The sequence below is a fragment of the Entelurus aequoreus genome, linkage group LG05 (genome assembly GCF_033978785.1).
Source record: "Entelurus aequoreus isolate RoL-2023_Sb linkage group LG05, RoL_Eaeq_v1.1, whole genome shotgun sequence".
NCBI lineage: Eukaryota > Metazoa > Chordata > Actinopteri > Syngnathiformes > Syngnathidae > Entelurus > Entelurus aequoreus.
The window spans coordinates 65,172,110-65,192,258 of NC_084735.1; the positions used below are offsets into that span (position 1 = coordinate 65,172,110).

Sequence of the window (20,149 nt, forward strand, 5' to 3'; positions counted from 1 at the left end):
GAGGAATAGAGATGTATATGTATAAATAAACAAATAGGATGACTTGCCTTGTCACATTTTAGCTCGCAATTGAGTTAATTGAAATGAGTGAACAACTTGGCAGGTTCATCGAATCAAAGAGTGGTCCAAAACGGCAATGCTTGTTCTGAGATGAAGCCTAAAGCAGTCAATACACAAAGACTAAATGTGGCTTTTATTAACATGATTTTTCACACACATTCCTAGTCCTGATACATTGTGAATATTTATTTATCACAAGTTTATTGCAAACTCCAGGTGGAGGAAAAGGTGTTTTCGACATGATAAAAGGAAGAAAGCGCAGTCAATTTCTGATACATTGCTATCTGATAATACATGATTAGGGATGGGTACCTTTCACATTTGAATCAATACGGTGTCATACTCAGCGGTGCTCATTTTTGGTACCGTTCTGTGTTTAAATGTGTTAATAAATGTTAATTTATATTTTTGTAAATTAAAAACGTAACAATGAGCTGTGCTGTGCTGAACCTAGAACCCTTACGTTGCTGGCAAGACTGCTCTACCGGCCCAGCCACACCGCCCAAATAGTAAGTGTACACTTTGCATGCAGTTGCAATTCCAAGATGTTAGATGGCAGTAATGTATACACTATGTTGTGTTGCCTTGGTCAGGAAGTAGTCTTTGCCATCAAGATGAATGTACCAATGTATTTTTATTTTGTTGAGCCCTACAAAGTGTTTATACTGCAAGTATTGCATTTATTACACACCAGCTATTTGATGTAGTTCTGATTAACACATTTTAAGGTGTTAAGATCACCATACAAAATTGATAATGCTAATTAGCAGCATGTCAAATCCAAAGTAAATTAGCATCGAGCTAGTACATTTTGAAAATTCAAACCTTACAGTACCTTTAAGGTCCTCCTCCTTACTTTGTTGGCAGGGAAAATTCCAACAAAGGACAATACCTAGGACAATACCTAGAGGCAGTTTGGCTGAGGTCGCTCTGAGTGCTGCTTGACTGCTTGTTTCCCGGCCAAGTGCTTGAGTCGTGCCGAGACTGCAATCGGACTTGATGTGACGTGCAACCAAAGGTATCGACATATGGCACCGCTTGATTTAATGTCAATTGGTACCCGGTAATACCGATAGAATTTGGTCGGTACCTATGAAAGTACCGAATTTGGTACCCATCCCTATCCATGATGGAGACAAACAGCTCAAAAGAGGTTTGAGTAGAACCTCAAACCTTCTACCGAATCGTCTCGACACAGGTGGCCCATCTTCTCAGCCAGTAGCAACCTGCAGGAGCAGCAATGAAGAGAATAAAGAGACCAAACATATTATATAAAACAAAACAATAACAAAAAAAATACATTGGAAGGTCAAACTGTTTACCATCATCTTAGAGCATAAAAAACAAAACACTGTAATAATATGTTAAAACACCCCCTAATTTGAACAAATGAAGACGACTGCCTATTTGGCCTATTTAGCAGCTAACGTTAGAGGTTGATTGTGCATAATAAAGACTGTGTTATTTTTGTTTCACGGTTAGGCTTAGCACCTTTTGTTGAGACTGCTGCTTCTTTGGGAATAAGTCTTGCCAAAACTCTCCCCTAAAAAAGCAGAATTTAATCTTTTGCAAGAAAGGAATACAAACTGCAAACAATATTACTCCCATCGTAAATAATGGAAAATTAATTAATGTGTTCCATCTTAAGTCCATCCATCCATCCATTTTCTACTGCTTGTCCTTTTTGGGGTCGCAGTAAGTCTAAAAACAGTTAATCACTATTACTAAAATGTTAAAACAGATTCCTCACTTTAAAAACAAAGAAATAAGTTTTGATATGCACTAGGGTTGTACAGTATATCGGCACTAATAAAGTACTAATGAATTAAAAACGGTTTTATACTGCCTATGAAAAATACCGGTACTTTTTTAAACGGACATTACGGTGCACCGTCAACATGTTGTGACATTGCTGTTAATAAGAGCACATGGTAGTCAACGCACATGCATGGCGTACTTACAAGCAGACACAGAAGATTAATAATCAATTTTCTACCGCTTGCACCTCATAATTTTGACTAAATAATAGAATGGGGAATGACACAAAATGTTACTGCACATACGTCAGCAGCCAAATTAGGAGCCTTTGTTTGCTAACTTACTACTAAGAAAGAAGTTGTCTAGTATGTTCGCTATGTTTTTTAATGCCAAAATTGTTCTTTGATTGCAATAAGAAACGTATGTTTAATGGGTCATAAGATTTTCTGTTAAAATAAAGACAATAATGACATTTTTTGTGGTCCCCCTTATTTGGAAATAAATCGAAAAGTATCGAAATACAATTGGTAACAGTACGGAAATATCGGTATCGGGACAACCCGAGTATGTACCGTGGAAGTGGTAAAAGACGCTAACAAGTGATAATGCATAGCCTAGTTAGCCAGTCAGCTAACAACTGGCTAATGGCGGTTTTAGATATGGGCCAGGGAGGCATTCTGTAGGGGACGCCACAAGGATGAGGCGGAAATATTCATATTGTAAGGACCTGCTTGTGTTTATGTTGATGTTCACAATTTCGATGTTCGTAAACGTACCCCGCTGTGTGTGTGATTGGTGGAGAATGAGGAAGTGTTGATTGTTGGTGGGGAGAGCGATGGAAAAACATGTGTGCGAGTAGGTTTGGAGAGTGTTATTTAAAGGGCCCCTCTATAGCTGGCAACATTGGCACTTATTTCATAGTTCTGGATTTAAAAATGATGTCAACAAGTAAAATTCCTACCAAAATAGACACAGCAGTGATTTTAGGCTTTTAGCACATTTTAGAAGGCCCACTTTTAGCTACAACGTGTGGGCGGGCCTGCATCAGCCTGCTGACATCACCTACAGAAGACTGGAGGCAATTTTATATTTCATATCAGTATGTGTTTTGGTAGCATCTTCACTCTGAATCACGATATTTTCACGCAGGATTTAAAGAAATTATCAAATTTGTCCGCCAGATGCATTGTTGCAGGCTGTAGCGATACAACTAAAGAAGGGGTCAGCCTGCATACAATTCCAAATAATTGGAAAATGAGGAAAGTATTGACCTCTACAGGCAAATAGACCCGTGCAAAATGGGACGGACCAAGCGAGGGGAGTGTAATTTGCAGCGATCATTTTAATGATTCTGACTTCCAAGAATGTGTCAGAACCTGCGGAAAAACTGAGAAAATTAGAGAAAAAAAATAATAAGGAGGTCGATTTCTTTTTGTGTCCTCTTCTACGGATATTTTCTTCAAGATGCTTGAGAAAATGCTGAAAGAGCACGAGGAAGGACAGGCTAAGGTGTCTGAAAAAGGAGATGGAAGAGCAGGGAAGTCCGTAAAAGGCTATTATTTTTTATATTTCTTTTTTGCGCATAATGTTAACCGGTTTTGAATAAATTATGGACCAGGGTGACAAAAACATGCAATTAAGTGATCAATATAATAGTTTTACGTGCCTTTATCCACACTGTACAGTATATGCGGGAAAATAGGATTCAATTCTGTAGATGACATCACAACAAGAGGGAGCGCCATATTGAGTCTGGCGATGGAAAGGGGCCGTTCTAAGTTCAGTTAACTGACCATGCTATCTATTATTCAAAAAATAAATTTGGTATCATGGGAAATGACTGCCTGATTAATTTTCAGGAGCAAAAAATACATAAAGAGAACTTGTTAGTGACAGTTTGGTAATCTGTACGCTATGGGTCCTTAAAGATACAAACACTCCTGCCACTAACTATCAAAGGTAAACAGCTGACTTCACTTTAAGACTTGTCCATTTTTTGGAAGTGTCGCAAAAAAGCCCAGGAAATAGCAAAACGCACGCAGAGTTAATGTTTTGATGCTCGCTGAGCTGAAGTCTAGTGAATTTTTCCGACTTGTACAACCTTTGAGTTGTACATTCGACACTCACCGCTCTTTAGACAGAAGAACTGATAGCCCCAACAGTTTTGCAAACTCCTCTGCTGTTAAAGAACCTTTCTCTGACACCTGCAGATTGAGAAACAGTGTGAGGAGGATATCAATGTGCAGCTTGACTCCTTTCCACATATCTTGTGGAGCTTACATTGTCCAACGCTGAGGCGATCATTTCCTCTTCGCTGTGAGACTGCAGCTGCACCACCATCACGCCGCTGTCAAACACACGTAGCCTACACACAACACAAATATCAAGCTGGAAATGGTTTGAAACTTTTTTGTCATAGTAAAAAATAGTACAACACAAACAAAGGGAGCGTTTGGTGCAACATTGTGAGAAGCGACAGGAAGTGAGCAACACTTCCAAAAACAGGAAGCGAGGCAGGAAAAGCCTGGCTGGTTCTCTAACCCCGCCCCTATATTTTGGCAATGCACATCCTTTAAGGTACATTGAAATATTTTTAACTCACCTCAATGGCAGCGACAAGGATTCAAACATCTTGCATGCATTCAACAAATCCTCCGGGGATAAAAGCTGCAGAAAAGGGGATAATGCAATCTTTATTAGCTTAAACTATTAATTTTCCTGAGGGAACTCTCCTGAAGGAATCAATAAAGTACTATCTATCCATCTATTAGGTATTTGTTGAGTTGATAGCCTTTTACCTCCATGCCTCGAGCTCTGTTGACCATACAGTAGACCTCTGTGAGTGCCATCATGCCTCCACGCTCCTGAGAAAGTAATGTGATGAATTGAGTAAAGGCAGAGACAAGAGTAGCGTCTCATGCGTACCTCCAGAGGGGCCTGGAGCATATCTCCTAGTTGTTTAGCCAGCTGCAAGTGGTAATGTGTGCCAGAGCCGTGGGTTTCCCTGGTGACAGGGTTGGCGATACCCATGCTCAGCAGGTAGGACTTGAAGCGGATCGTCTATAAAGCAGTAAATAATATACAATTATGGTGCGTTTGCGACGTATATTCAAATTCATTGGTTATCTCCAGTTCTAACCTCATCCTCTGTTATGTCCCCTTGTTTGTCTTTTATCTTGTTTGCTATAGATTTGGACAGCTCCACCATCTCTTTGGCCTAAAACGCAGCAACAGAGGCAAGGAAAACACAACATAAAATAAACCATTAAAAAATACATACTGTATGTTTTCACTTCAAATGTAAGTAAACCCCACACTCATTTTACTTTCTCAAGTAACAACACTACAGTGATTAATACACTACAGAATAGTCTGTTTATAGCTAGTATAGCAATGGAGATGCCAGGAAAAAATAAAGTCAACATTTTCAAAAATCAATTCAAAATAAAAATAAAACGTTTTTTTTAAGAATCCATTTTTAAAAAGACGTTTTTTTAGGCCATGTGTGCGCTTTCTCGCTGTGCGTACACATCATATGTCAGAAGCCAAGAGAAGCTTTTGTAACCTGTAACCTGTTTTGGAAGGTTTTTAGAAAAAAATCAATTACAAATATACTGCGTGAATCAGTTTCAACCAAGAATCGAGTCGTCACCCCAAGAATCAGAATTAAATTGAATCGTGAGTTTTACATTTCACATCCCTTTGTAGTGGTGTAGATTTACTATCCTCTGCAAATGACTCGCTAAACAAAGGAAGGCGCAATTCAAAAATGAAATTCAAGTTTCCCTCAACTAACCGCAGCTTCCCAGTGTCTGCAACACTCATGCAGCTCCAGACCATGTTTGACTGTAAACACAACCATACTGGTACTCACTTGTGTTGTCACATATTCAGTAAATTATGTGAACCATATAGTAATTATCTATTCATGTGAACTGTATTGATATTTATTAATATATTTGTTGTGTTAAAAATTGAAAAAGGAAGTGAACAATTGTGTTAGAAATTATTTCTAGACAAAAAAGGGGTAGGATAAATAATCTCAGCTTCTTCCTACTCCGTTTCGTAATCTTTTAAAATGTGAAACTGTAAACATATCATGTAAACATTGTAACTGTTCGAAACACATTACTGTCATGATCTGGCAGCTCTGCTGCCGCTTAACTGCTTCTTTTTGCAGTGCATGGTTTTTGGGTCAAGAGGCGGAGCCACCTTTACCTATACTCATTTCCTCCTGATTACTTAAGCTCTCCAATACATTCACTCGGCACCAGTAGATTCCTGATGGTTCCCCCTTCCAGTCGTGTTCATCTCATTCCTGTAGCTCTGCCCCAGCACGGCCATATAGTGTTAACTGATTCCTCTCCACACCTTTTGTGTGCATTTTCCGTTTCTACACACCTTTTGTGTGCATTCTTAAGTGTTTTCCTCAATCCTTTTTGAGTGAGCTTTTTATCTTATTTTTTCTCTGCGTTGGGGTCCTACTACGGCAGGAGCCGATCAGGACAATCACTACTTACTATTTTTGTTGTTAAAAATAAATACTTACAATACAATAAATAAGTATTCACAATAATATTAGACAACGACAAACCCCTTAGTAAATCTATATTGCTATTCAAGCCGTACACAGACTACTCTAAATTATATCCAACATTCATTTTTGTAGTATGTTGGCTGAATTGTGAGGGGTGTCACTTTTGTGACATGCTGTAATAGACAAATGTAACATTCTTTACCTTTACCATCAGCTTGCTCAGATCCTCAAAGGCCTAAAAATAAACAAATGAATATGTAACTTGCACAAAATAACCATCATTTATTAAAAAAACTAAAGTAACTTGTAAAATGTTTTTTAGTGCCAATACTTGTTGTTTATAGTGATAATAATAAGAGGAATTCATGTGTGTATATCCTGAACTTTGATGATAGTAGTGGACTAGTGCTTTCCTTTTACAGTACCTCTGAGATGTTTTTGTCCGTTTCTTTCCTCCTCTCCTCTATCTTACGCTCAATGCCAACAATCCCCACTGCGCGCGTCCTTCCTGACTGCATCACAATGCAAAAGGGGGAAGAAAAGGAAACAAGCAGGGAACAAGTTGTTGTCAGTGGTTAAACATGTGCAAAGACATTTTCTGTTAAATTTATATTGATACACATGTCAATAAATATCATATAAATATAAAGAAAGTACATAATTGTTGATTAGTGGATGATGGAGTATTACACCAAAAATAATGTCAATCTCAACCAAACTATGCCACAAATGTCAAGAATTGGACAAAAGACTGGCTTGGACAGGAGTAAAAAAAACAAAAAAACAACTATGCTTAGTTTAAGTCAGTATATACAGGAGAAGCAACACTGCCATCCTGTGGGATATCGCATGAATTGAATGTTGAGCCATACATGACCACCTTCAGTAGAGTAGGGTAGGTTAGGGTAAGGTAGGATAGGATAGGATTTATGTGGTTGATCTCCAAAATGTCCACAAAAAAAAGGATAAAAAAAACACATGGTAACAAGATGATGGCATGGGAGCACTGCAGATGCCACCGTGGTGTACAGTATGTGGGTGTTGAAATGTTTTTTGTTATGTTTTGTTGTTTGTCTATGCACGGCGTAATCGTATGTGTGCGATATGTATTATTTAATGCATATGTAAGAGGGTTCTACTTTTGTAGCTGTATGTAGAAATGGCTCCTATGACGTGGCAGCTGGTTGCATCAGTACATCAAAGTAACTACGAGAACCGACTCCATCCCAGGCTGCCCACTAGCTCTCGGCCACTGTCCAGTCTGCGCGGATGAGCGAGGCGCTCAATGCTTAGCGCCGCAACCCCACGTCTTTTCTTCCGCATCTCCCCCGGTTTTTCCACGCGGACTACGGCGTGGCAGAGAGCCAGCAGCTTGTCTCCGACGCAAACATGGCCGTGGCCAAAAAGCTCCCAAAGGCAGCTCCAAAAGTTCCCAAAAAAGCACCGAAACGCACCGCTGAAGTAACAGATTTACTATTACCCCTTGTTGCGCAGTCCTGAAAGGGCCCAAACCAAAAGGCAAAAACCACATCTAATATTTAATTATACAGTGAACAAATTAAAAGTTCTAACCTGTGAGGCAGTTCCTGTTGAGATGGGTTGAGAAGCAGGAGTGTTTTCCCATCTTTTCTGAGTCATCTCCTCTGTTAGCCTCCTCAAAAACTGTAAATAAATAGCACCACGGCTGTTTACACTGGGAAGATATCGATGGAAAAAGTGTGGGGCTACCTCAATCTGTCCATGTTCTTTAAAGGAGAGCTTGATGTAGGGAAACTTGCTGTGTTGATAGGGACCTTGCTCCTTGTTGGGTGGTGGAGGGTGCAGATGAATAACAATTTTTGCACTGCAACACATGATAGTGAAGTATTCACAATAAGTGCTTGAATGTATTATACTTCAATAGCAATAAAAATTGACTTCATTTACCTCTTCCCTATTCCCGCAGCCTGTTCTTCAAAAAAGACAATCTGCGACAGTGGCATTGAAATGCAGCATTCCTGAGAAAAGTAACGACATTCAAGAGCAGGTTTATTTGCATGGTACTGCATGTTTACAGTGGATTGTTTACTGAACACACAATTCAATCAACATACTTACATGATTTTTGGCGTCCCTCCAAATCAAGTGATGGGTGCTCAATAGGACAATTCCAACGTCCAGTTTAGCCTATAGACATGCAGAAAAACGATTAATAACACGCCAAATTTGACTATAAATCCGTGTTCAACGTGGCTGCCAATTATTGTGTTAAGGCTGATCATTCGGAAAACAGATACACTATACCTTTTCGTCTCCGTCATACAATCTGACACCTCGTTGTTGTATCACCAACGTCTCGTTAATTTCTAAAAGGCCATTTGACCAGGAAAAGCGATCCATTTTTATGGTATTGAGATCAGATCGTTCCCTTCGAAGAGACACTGGGGCGTCTCATCCTATGTTTACTTCCTGTATGCAGTGTCGAAATGGCCAAGACAGTGCCTGTCGGGAAAAAAAACAACTATAAAATCAGCACAGAAAATGGGCTTTACGCTTTTCTCACCATAAAGTTATCTGTATACATATTATTTCACAAATTATCTTTTATTTTATTACTTTTGTTTTTTAAATATATCTGGCGTTCTTCTGAGGTACTCCTGAGAGGTCCTCGCAGTGTTGACGTTACGAGCGCCAGCTGTCACTACAGCTAGCATCGGGGATAACCCAACCGTCGCGTTTTTGTTATTTTCCCTGTTTTTATCCAATTATTTTAACAACCCCGGGTTATGGGTTTCACAAGGGCACCTATATAACAGAAAGGAAAACCAATATTCCTGACATTGTAGCGCAATTTAACTCATTGTGATCGTTATTGAGGCAGCTAAAGTTAACTAGCTTGTTGTTAGCGATGTGATACACTGTGCAGTCGCATTGTGGCTTCTTTTGGGAAGTCATTGTTCAACTGCAGGAAAGTTTGGCGCGGAACACTTCTGTAAAGAGCCACTATAGACAGATTAAGAACATGCCTTCTACTAGTAGTGTATTCTGGCCAGCAACTTTAGGCCTTACATACTTAAAGTCGTCTTGAGATTCTCAAGTTGTTGCAAATCACAGTATAAGCTGTACTGTGAATGGTGGACTTACCTGTGTGGTACACTTGCAGACAAAGATAAAATTTGTTTCAGCAATCATCATGGACAAAAAGTCATTTGACATCGTGTTGGATGAAATTAGGAAGGTAAGGCTTGATTTGATTTAATTATGTGAAATAAGGGTTTTTAATTTATCACATTGTTTCAGTGTGTCCTGACTGATCAACGCCTAAAAGCCATTGAGCAGGTTCATGGCTATTTCTCCAGTGAGCAGGTAAGACTGCTTTATAACTGTATGTTACACATGCAAACCTCACTTATACATAAATTGTCTGCTGAAACATCTGCAGGTGATGGACATATTGAAATATTTCTCGTGGGCAGAACCCCAGGTTAAAGCAGTAAAAGCTCTTCAGCATGTAAGTTATACATATATTTATTTCACTTGAGTGTCTAGTCGATAGAAAAGCGCTATATACATCTAATCCATTATTATTATTATGATGAAATAATGTGTCGTCATGTTTTTCCCCCACTGCTTTTAGAAAATGGTCGCAATCCCCACAACAAAAGTGTCAAACATTCTGAATTGCTTCACCTTTTCAAAAGACAGACTGATCGTCTTGGAGCTGATTGCTTTGTGAGTGCACTTTAAAACCTCAATTCACTGGGCGTACTGTAATATCATCCTCTTTGGGTCATTCAGGTGTGAAATTGTTCAGTTTGTTTGTATTCCCTGTAAGCGTTTTGTTTTTTTGGCCTTACAGGAACATTTCAGATGCTCAAAATTACCGCCCTGTGGAAGATTTGTTTCGCATTCACTTGTCAGAGAAGAAACGGGCTCGCAGGATCCTGGAACAGGTATTTTTGGCGGCAGCAATCTTAGCTCTGGACGATTATGGCAAAAATAATAATCATGATTATGTTGATTGATATTGAAATCACGATTAATAACATGAATAATCCCTCATTTGAAAACATGAGTATTTATTGTACCACCAAAACTCAACTTTAAATATAATTTAAAATAACTGGATATAAATTAGTAACGAATAAACAAGTAAAAAAAAAATATAATAGTAGCAATAGATTTAAATAACAATACCAATTTAAAAAAATAATATTCAGCTTTCCCCCCCAAAACATTTTTTAATTACGATTTTAACTTTTACACTTATTTTACCACGATAGAGTGTGTGCTTTTTGTGTCTTAAATACAATTTTATAAAATGTTTAAAAAAGATGCTAAAATTCTCACATTTATTAGTGCAATACCTCTTCGGACAAATCATAATAAATGTGAACCGGAAACATTATTTTCCCAAACAAATGTTCCTTATCCTTACAATGACAACATTTATGTCACACTTATGTCAATTTCCCTAATATTCTGCGTTTAACAGCGGATTCCGTTTTATTGGCCAATTCTGTGATTTTGTCCGCGGTTACGTGAACGCGGAAATCATATGGCCTTACTTTTTTGTTGAGTTTAGTGATTATTTGTTAGGTGTATTAGCACTGTGTCAAATAAAAAGAAGCAGCCATGGTGAGATCCCAAACTTCTAGTAGATGTGGTCTTGTTTTCACTCATTCGCTCCTCACCTGTTTCACCGTTACAAGCTCAGGAAACTGCATGCACGTTGCGCGGCCCATTAATTGTCATTTTTTTACTTTATTCATTTCATGATCGCGACAAGCCAAAATCGAAATTGTGATTAAAATTCTGTTAATTGTCCAGTCCTGACACAGATGTATCCTTATTACCCTTTATCACATGGATATGTTAATTGAAACATTTGCAGTAGACAATATTTTAATGTGTTGTGTTTTAGGTATGTAAAGTTGGTTGCAAGGCGCCTGTAGCCATGATCTCATCCTGCGGTATGATACCAGGAAATCCATACCCAAAAGGAAGACCCAGTCTAGTTGCTGGCACATTTCCGGTCTGTATATGCACTTGTGTGATTCATTTATCATTGTTTCGGCTTTTTTTTCGATGACTGTTAAAGTTGCAACCTGTATGTGGTTTACTCGTGTTCACAGGGAATCCCCCCAGTTAAAAAAGAAGGAGAGAAGAAAGATGACCCAGCTAGCAGTATGGAGGGGAAAGGGATTGCCTCCCGAATAATTGGACCCTTCAAACCCGTAAGGCTCTATTAGAAATGGGATGGTGATCAATTGTAGCCTGTCTAATGTTTCAGCCTTCAGCTGCTTCATTTTGGTGTTTTCTCTTCCAGTTTCCTTCAAGGTACAACCCACATCGCCCTGTGCCGTACCCCATCCCCCCCTGCAGACCTCACGCTACAATTGCGCCAAGTAAGAAACACCCTAAGACGTGTATTGGAACACAACAGAATAAAAAAAAAAATACAGGTTTAGGACAGTATAGTTATAGAACAGGAGTCGGCAACCTACATTGTCAAAAAAGCCATATTGCCCCATATTACGCTAAAGAAAAATATTGGTAGTCTAGATTTGCAAAACATAATGCAGTTAAGTAACGTTTGAGGTTTTTTTTTGTTTTTTTTTTACTTTATCTGTTACAACAATTGAATACACCATACAGAAGAAGTGCATAAGGTGTACGCATGCCAGCTATTAGTGCTGTTCCGTAGTATGTTCAGGGTTGCCTCCCCTAAACACAGATCACACGCTGTGATCGGCCCCATTTGGGGCCTCATTTTGCATGAATACGCACATGCAAATTAATTAATCAATTAATGAATGACAGGGCGCTTCATATACAATTTATACCCCACGTGTATTCCTCGCCCCTTCCTGCTCTGTCATTGATAAGAATAAAATGGCAAATTTCTCAATGAGTGATCGCTGGTGATCTTAGCGCTGCAGTGTGGAGGAAGTGTTTGTTTTGAAAGTGTGTTTTAACTTTACATTCTTTTTGTAAACGCACAGCTTAGTTTACTGCAGAGGTCCAAGAAGCCTACTATCGCTCATGTCTCCGCACACAGCCCGACAGTACCTCCTACTTTTTTCTTGCTTTCCTCACCAGTCAGAACTCAGCATGGACACACGTTCACTGCCTTAAAGGCCTACTGAAACCCACTACTACCGACCACGCAGTCTGATAGTTTATACATCAATGATGAAATCTTAACATTGCAACACATGCCAATACGGCCGGGTTAACTTATAAAGTGCAATTTTAAATTTTCCGGGAAATATCCGGCTGAAAACGTCTCGGTATGATGACGTTTGCGCGTGACGTCACGGATTGTGCGGAAGTATTGGGACACCATTGTGTCCCAATACAAACAGCTCAGTTTTCATCACAAAATTCCACAGTATTCTGGACATCTGTGTTGGTGAATCTTTTGCAATTTGTTTAATGGACAATGAAGACAGCAAAGAAGAAAGCTTTAGGTGGGATCGGTGTATTAGCAGCTGGCTACAGCAACACAACCAGGAGGACTTTGAGTTGGATAGCAGACGCGCTACCGTGAGTACGCAATTTTCTTCCAAACATTTGATCGCTTGCCCGTCCGTGCGTGCCGCTATGTGCATGTCACGTACGTAACTTTGGGGAAATATATGTGCTGTATGAACTTTGCGGAAGTGAACGGTACTTTGGGCTGTGGGATTGAGTGTGTTGTGCGGGTGTTTGAGTTGTATTGGTGGGTTATATGGACGGGAGGGGGGAGGTGTTTGTTATGCGCGATTAATTTGTGGCATATTAAATATAAGCCTGGTTGTGTTGTGGCTAATAGAGTATATATATGTCTTGTGTTTATTTACTGTTTTAGTCATTACCAGCTGAATATCAGGTCCCACCCGCCTCTCACAGCATCTTCCCTATCTGAATCGCTTCCACTGCCCTCTAATCCTTCACTTTCACTTTCCTCATCCACAAATCTTTCATCCTCGCTCAAATTAATGGGGTAATCGCCGCTTTCTCGGTCCGAATCGCTCACGCTGCTGGCGTCCATGATTGAAAACAATGTGCAGATGTGAGGCGCTCTTCAACCTGTGACGTCACGCTACTTCCGGTACAGGCAAGGCTTTTTTTATCAGCGACCAAAAGTTGCGAACTTTATCGTCAATGTTTTCTACTAAATCCTTTCAGCAAAAATATGGCAATATCGCGAAATGATCAAGTATAACACATAGAATGGATTTGCTATCCCCGTTTAAATAAGAAAATCTCATTTCAGTAGGCCTTTAAAATAAGTCGGAAAATTAAAGCACATTTCAGGTTCTAAAATAAAATCTACCATGGAGGCTCGGGTTACCGACCCCTGTTCTGAAATGTACTGTATGCGAGTGTGTGTGAGTGAGACCATGGTGGATATTGACAATATTTGCAACTGCTACTCAGGTGCGTACAACAACGCAGGCCTTGTTTCAGTGGGTGGGGTCATAACGGCCAATGTGGCCCCTCCTCCCTACCGCTCAACGCACAAAGTAGCAGGTATGGTTCCACATAGATGCAACTGTGTGTGAGCAAATGGAAATCTCCAGACGCTTGCTGACTAAGAAGTTGGCATGCTGCTTACTTGCGCTTCTGCAACTTTAACGATGCACATTAAGCTACTTTATTTTATTTAATTTTTTTACCTTCAAGTGCACTGAATGACCAGAAAATTACAACTCTTGGTACATTTAAGACCTAAACAATGTCCCTTGTTTTTGTGTAATCATAATAAAGTTAAATAAAGCATTTTAGTGGAAAAATGGAGGCCTACTATTTAAAGTGCAGCACCACTATTTGAAGAAACATGGTAATTGCACTGCTGTGATGTTTTCTGGTCAGTCAGTGTTGATACTAATTGAATTGAAGTGAGCAATGGGTCTTTGGGTCGCTTAATCTGCAAATAGTTTCAGACTAATGCTATAACTGGTCCTCTTATTGGTGCTTGCAGCTCATGAAGGGAAATGAAACTTGCATCACTTTGATTGCTCACTTGAAATTTAGGGCCTTTGAGGGAGTCACGTAGTCGGACACACAAACACAATCTATTTTCATTGGCCTTCTAAATATCAACAAAGACTGATAAAGCAAAGTATAAGATCGTAAGACAAATCCCTCAAAGGTAAAGTTGCACGTGGGGCAGCTCTCTGGCTAGTCCACCTACTTTCTCTTTTTCTTGTTGTTAAACTTACCAAGTGTGAACATGTCTGGTGACAAAAGAATGACAATCTTCCTGATGTCTTTCCACCGCCAGGCTATACCAAACCAGGCAACCACCAGAACACTACGCCAGGTGTCAACAGTGGGCCGCTGCTAATTCCTCACGGATCTACACCGTCCACCCCCCTCCAACCCCAGGCTTCCCCCGCCCAGCCACCTCCCACAACTCCCATCACACCTGTTTTCCCTGGCATGGTGCCCTCTCACAACACCAATGCCCACTCTTCGTCCCCGGCACCATCTCCATCCGTCATCAGATCAGGTCCTCAGACCCCCACCGGCCACGCCACACCATCCTCTGTCACCAAAGCCCATACACCCTCAGGAACCCCTTGTGGAACTCCTGTTCCTGGTGCCGGGGGCATCCCTTCGTCCCCTTTCCGGTCTGTTTCCCGACCAGGCACCCCTTCCACCTCCCGCAGCGGTTCTGATGTCCTGTCTCAGATGAACTCCATGGGATCCACTCAGCAGAGAGCTTTCTCCCAGTCTACCGACCATCAGGCAGTAACTCCCTTTCATAGCATAACCTCACAAGCAGGTAAACCCTCCGGCTCTGTGATTCGTAGCTACACCCCCAATGGAACGCCGTCTACCACCCCAGGTGTTCCAAGTTGTTCCAACCCAGGCGGCCCTAGCCCCAAACCCTTCCATTCCCATTCTGCCCAGACTCAGGCTGCCAGTGGCCCACGCGGAGTCCTTACGCCCGAGCAGCAGCAGCAGCACCGTGCGGCTCTCAGCAGACACACAGGAGGTGGAGGTAGTGGCAGTAACAGTCCCGTGCCTTCTGCTTTCAAGGGGACGTCTCGTTCTGGAACGCCATCTGTGAGCCCTCTGGTGGTACCTGGATCGGCGCAGGCTGCCTTAGCACGTTCTTTAGGGCTGGTACATCCCTCAGGCTCTCCTGAAGTCTCCCTCCCCAGTCCTGTTGCCATCACCGGCCTCCAGGCATTGTCAGCCAGCCCAGGAGCACCTCACTATCCTGGCCTGTCCCCTTACCCCTCTCTGTCTTCCGCCCTCCCTCCGAGCTCCATCCCCTCATCAATATCCGCTATGCCGCCTTCGACCAACGTCTCTAACCCCCCGTCAGCTTCCATCTACCCCGGCCTGGCTCCCGGTGCGGCACCTAATGCAACCTCTGCTTTCGGCTTAGGCCTCACGTCCGCTGCCGCTATGTTCCCAGGCCTGCCGCCTGGTCCAAGCCCTGCTGCTTACCCAGGTTTGGGTGTTTCAGGAGGCCACGGTGCAGGGAGCCCAGTGTTGCCTTCTTTCATAGGACTACCAGGAGCGGCACCGTCATCTGTTGCGTCTGTGGTACCACTGCAGGCGGCCGCTGCGGCAGCAGCAGCCGCATCACCGGTTTTACCCGGTTTTGCTTCCGCCTTCAGCTCCAATTTCCAGCCTGGGTATGTCAGAATATTTTCTACTGATAATTGAAGGTACCATATACAGGAGTGGTCTCAAACTAGCAGTCCGCAGGCCCATTGTTTGTGACCCTATTCTTAACTTCATAGTTTAGTGTAAGTATAGGATAGGATAGACTTGTATTTATCCCACAATGGGGAAATTACATTGTTGCAGTGCAGGTTTTTACACACAGTAACAGAAGTCAAATGTAATGAAAGACAACATTTTTTAAATAAATACTACATATTGTGCATTTATATGTATAGATAAAAGATTTGTATAAAAACAAAAACACTAAAATCTGTAGTGCACACCAAAAAAAGGTCACAGTAATCACATAAGTGCGTGCTTAAGTCTTATGGCTGTGGATAGAAAAGACCTGCGGTAGTGCTCTTTCTTGCACTATGGATGTAACAGTCTAATGCTGAAGGAGCTACTCAGGGCCTCCAAAGGGCCGTGCATGGGGTAAGGGCAATTGGACATTATGGATGTCAACTTTGTCAGCAAATTCTTCTGTCAGCCACCTCCTCAATATTGTCTAGTGGGCAGCCCCTAGGATGGAGTCAGCTCTCTCAATCAGTTTATTAAGTTTGTTCCTGTCTCGTGCACTCTGGCCAGCTAATATTTTAATATTCATCTATTATTACAAACAACATTTTCAGCCAAACAAAGTTGATAATACACAACAGCTAAACACAATCAAAAACTATTGTCTTTTACACATTAAAATAATTTTTGCCCTCGGACTCTTCCTCTGTTCAAGGACTTATTCCCTGAATAGTTAAACATGAACAAAAACAACAACAAAATATTTAAACAAATAACATAAAATTATAGAAAAATATATAATTTAATATACCTTATAACTCAGGTATCAATCATATCCTGATATTACCCTTAGTGTCGACACCAGAAATGTATGGATCTACCCTCCCTACATGGGTTTGGCAGTGCTGACACACACATTCATATTATCCTGTCTCTCTAGACTCTTATTATTAAATCTATTTGTCAATTTTACTGTTAATATATGCTTGCTTTCTGCTGTAGCGTGGTTCCTTCTACACTTCTCAAACTTTACTAAGCTCTTTATTCTTGGTGTTGTTTCAAGCTAGCTTAACAGCTAGCTATCTTAACGAGCATGCCTGCTCCTGCTTGGTCTTAATGTGTAACATATTTAACACAGTCCTAATACTTGATAATAATACTTAGACTGCATTTATTAGTATCTTTTTTTCTGTAATGGAGATTAGATTATCCCTAGCAATAATATTTTTCTATCATTTTGAAAATGTATGAGATGCAACAAAAGTATGTTTGAATTGTGTTGTCTAAAATCTAGCCTTGATGCTGCAGTTCAGACAATTTAAAAGTGAGTTTAGTAAGCCCTACCATGAACACATAGTTTTGAGGGCCTATAGCTATAAATTGGTCATATTATGATTTTCTTTCCTACATTTAAAACACTTCCTTGCGGTCTACATAACATGTAATGGTGTTTTTTTGGTTAAGATTTTGCATAGATTATGTTTTAGAGACCTTCTTCATGCCGCTTTCTAACCGTCTCTTTAGGATGTGTCATTTTGTGGGCGGTCTTATTTGGGGCGGTATAACTCGGTTGGTAGAGTGGCCGTGCCAGCAACTTGAGGGTTCCAGGTTCGATCCCCGCTTCCACCATCCTAGTCACTGCCGTTGTGTCCTTGGGCAAGACAATTTACACACCTGCTCCCAGTGCCACCCACACTGGTTTAAATGTATCTTAGATATTGGGTTATGGTGCGGATGGCACAACGCCTGCCAGAAATAATAAATTATAAACAATTTTATTTGTTACCCACTTTTATTTAAAATAAATCTTAAAGTGCTACAGTATAAACCAATACTTAAAACAATAACATCTTAGCCATTTGTACAGATTAAATACGAAGACTAAAACACCATCAGTGAAGCATAAGAAACATCCATCCATCCATTTTCTCCTGCTTGTACGTTTCGGGGGCGGAAGGCGGGGTACACCCTGGACAAGTCACCATCTAAAACATGCAAAATAGTGCTTTTTTATCAACAGTGTGTCTACTTTTTCAGCGCATTCAACATTACCACAATAATGATAACCGTGATCATTTTGGTCACAATAATTGTGATCTGAAATTTTCACATCGTTCCCCTAATTAGTGTTGTGAAATCATTGGAAAGTGGAAAAAAAACTTTATTGTCCTTAAGCCAATAGCTTTATGATACAACTAAATTTGTCATGGAAACAGTGACTGTTAGGTCAACAACCTTAAGATTTTTTTTCCAGTATGGAAAATTGCTGTAAAAAAAAAAAAGAAAAGAAAAAAAGGCATCCTCATTTCTATTTTGTCAGTCATTATCATGTGTCTTAAGTACAACTATATCTGCTACTTAGTGCACTCTGCTCTGATTGCAGCATGTGGACTTTGACTCAAACAGTTTACATGCACTATTACAAGCTACACCTTCATGAAATACACAGCCCTGTTTCTCCGAGATCCCCCAACCATTTTAATGTCGTCCACGTCTTCAAAAAGGAGTCCTCTTGATGACCTCTTTGAGCTGGGGAGAGGAAAAATAAAATACATCGAACCATAGTAACCCTGCCGAAACTCTCGCCTCTTTGCCCACTGAATGACGCAAATGCCACAGGGTCTTTTTGTAGACGCGCTAGTTGAGCTTCCAGTCCTGTGGCTGTTGTCCCTCACCTTCCTACAGTCCTGGGATTTTTCTACACACCTCGTGTGTATAAAAAAAATGTGTGTATGTTCCCACCGTGTAGCACTGAAGTACACTGCAAGTATGTGTGTTTATTCCAGGTTGAGCAGTGGCCTCCAGGCTCCGGCATGCGGCGGGTTCCCCGGGTTGCTGTCCTTTACGGGCGTCCCCGGCTTCTCTCCTTCTGCCTCCCCTGCTGCTCTCGGTGGTCTACACAATCCAACAATGCAACCTGGTCTGCTGCAGGTACACACACACACACACACACACACACACACACACACACACACACACACACACACTCACACGCACCCACTACACTTTTAGTTTGCTAAAAGCTCTGTATGTCCCAGGCTCATCCCACGTCTGCTTTGGAAGGCTTCGCTCCTCAGCCCAACTCTTTCACCAACTACCCAGGCCCAGGAACCCCCTTCCCCCTCCAACCAGGCCTGCACCCCCAGCTGGGTTGGCAGTGAAACCTGCCGTACGTTTCCTCATTGTGCTATAAGATTCCATGTTTTTAAACTCCCTCACTGACCCTTTATATGAAATATTTTTGCCCCAAATGCAAAAGACTGTGAATTCATCGGCCATGAAATCAGTAAAAAAAAAAAAGTGTGTTATTTCTAGATGTACATATTAGTATTAGTTAAGTAGTTCTTCTTAATATTGTCTTGTCTTTTACCGAAGTGAATGATGTAAAAATGAATTGCCAGCCTACATGATGTCATGTAATGAAATGACCATAATCATGTCTTGTTGCTGAATTAAATGAAATACTGTAATGTACTATCAAACTGACACAAGATGACTTCTGTGCTTGTATTTTTGCAGGCCATTCAATGTGTAACAATTATTTTTATTGGTGAAATACTATTTGCTGCCATTAGTCTCTTACCTCCTGTTACTTCTGTTACACTGTCTTTTGTTTCATTGTCTTTGCGTATGTTTGTATTTTTTTTTCAGTGTGCCAAACCCGTACCATAAAATGACTCATGCTAGATTAAAATGCCCTCTATAAACCATTAGACTGGAAACGTTTTTGCTTTTGGTCAACCAGTCTTGCGATCATATAACATTGATGTATTTAATTGGCTATTTATTTTTACTGCATATGATACAATATCACAGCTTTATATATGGAACCAACAGTGCTACCTTCTTACTCTTATTTTTACTAACTACTGACGGGTCATCACGTCACACTCAAGGCTGTGCTTAACACAAACGTCACTGATTGTGTCACGCTTAGGCAATCAGTCATCAAACATGTGACTATGAGCCATGTGACATCTAACACAGTCATCATGCAATGGAAATATAAATGTTCCATTGAATTTCCTAAAAGTTGTCTTTTTTTATTTATCCATCCATCCATTTTCTAATGCAATTTAGGGATGCAGGAAAGATGGAGCATCACAAGCTATTAAAAATGATCAT

At 40.7% G+C, this 20,149-nt stretch overlaps 2 protein-coding genes across 4 annotated transcripts; one reads left to right on the forward strand and one right to left on the reverse strand.

Annotated features, from left to right (window-relative positions):
- Window positions 1–192: 192 nt before the first annotated feature.
- vps36 (vacuolar protein sorting 36 homolog) lies at window positions 193–8,800 on the reverse strand. The gene is made up of 14 exons (XM_062046480.1): window positions 8,639–8,800; window positions 8,453–8,521; window positions 8,282–8,352; window positions 8,084–8,198; window positions 7,928–8,017; window positions 6,781–6,867; window positions 6,558–6,590; window positions 4,958–5,035; window positions 4,744–4,878; window positions 4,617–4,682; window positions 4,421–4,485; window positions 4,099–4,183; window positions 3,946–4,022; window positions 193–1,286 (listed from the first exon to the last, which is right to left on the reverse strand). Exons 1-14 carry the CDS (start codon window positions 8,732–8,734, stop codon window positions 1,205–1,207), a joined length of 1,149 nt encoding a protein of 382 aa, XP_061902464.1. The 5' UTR covers window positions 8,735–8,800; the 3' UTR covers window positions 193–1,204.
- A 182-nt stretch (window positions 8,801–8,982) lies between these two features.
- On the forward strand, window positions 8,983–19,734 carry proser1 (proline and serine rich 1). 3 transcript variants are annotated; one of them, XM_062048674.1, is made up of 13 exons: window positions 8,983–9,572; window positions 9,635–9,700; window positions 9,777–9,845; window positions 9,972–10,066; window positions 10,194–10,287; window positions 11,259–11,369; window positions 11,470–11,571; window positions 11,664–11,742; window positions 13,760–13,852; window positions 14,607–15,110; window positions 15,723–15,975; window positions 18,811–18,955; window positions 19,063–19,734. In XM_062048674.1, exons 1-13 carry the CDS (start codon window positions 9,528–9,530, stop codon window positions 19,183–19,185), a joined length of 1,779 nt encoding a protein of 592 aa, XP_061904658.1. In that variant the 5' UTR covers window positions 8,983–9,527; the 3' UTR covers window positions 19,186–19,734. The 3 variants fall into 3 exon arrangements, with proteins under 3 accessions (XP_061904658.1, XP_061904655.1, XP_061904657.1); XM_062048671.1 differs by having other exon boundaries at window positions 14,607–15,975; XM_062048673.1 differs by lacking the exon at window positions 13,760–13,852 and having other exon boundaries at window positions 14,607–15,975.
- Window positions 19,735–20,149: the final 415 nt, after the last annotated feature.

Excerpts from the sequence above, each read along its gene's own strand:
- proser1 (XM_062048671.1), top strand. The coding sequence starts at position 9,528 with ATGGACAAAAAGTCATTTGACATCGTGTTGGATGAAATTAGGAAG. Across the intron at positions 11,572-11,663 it reads TAATTGGACCCTTCAAACCC|TTTCCTTCAAGGTACAACCC; the intron begins GTAAGGCTCTAT and ends TTTCTCTTCCAG. Across the intron at positions 15,976-18,810 it reads AGCTCCAATTTCCAGCCTGG|GTTGAGCAGTGGCCTCCAGG; the intron begins GTATGTCAGAAT and ends TGTTTATTCCAG.
- vps36 (XM_062046480.1), bottom strand. The coding sequence starts at position 8,734 with ATGGATCGCTTTTCCTGGTCAAATGGCCTTTTAGAAATTAACGAGACG. Across the intron at positions 8,522-8,638 it reads TGTATGACGGAGACGAAAAG|GCTAAACTGGACGTTGGAAT; the intron begins GTATAGTGTATC and ends GCATGTCTATAG. Across the intron at positions 8,353-8,452 it reads GGAGGGACGCCAAAAATCAT|GAATGCTGCATTTCAATGCC; the intron begins GTAAGTATGTTG and ends TACTTTTCTCAG.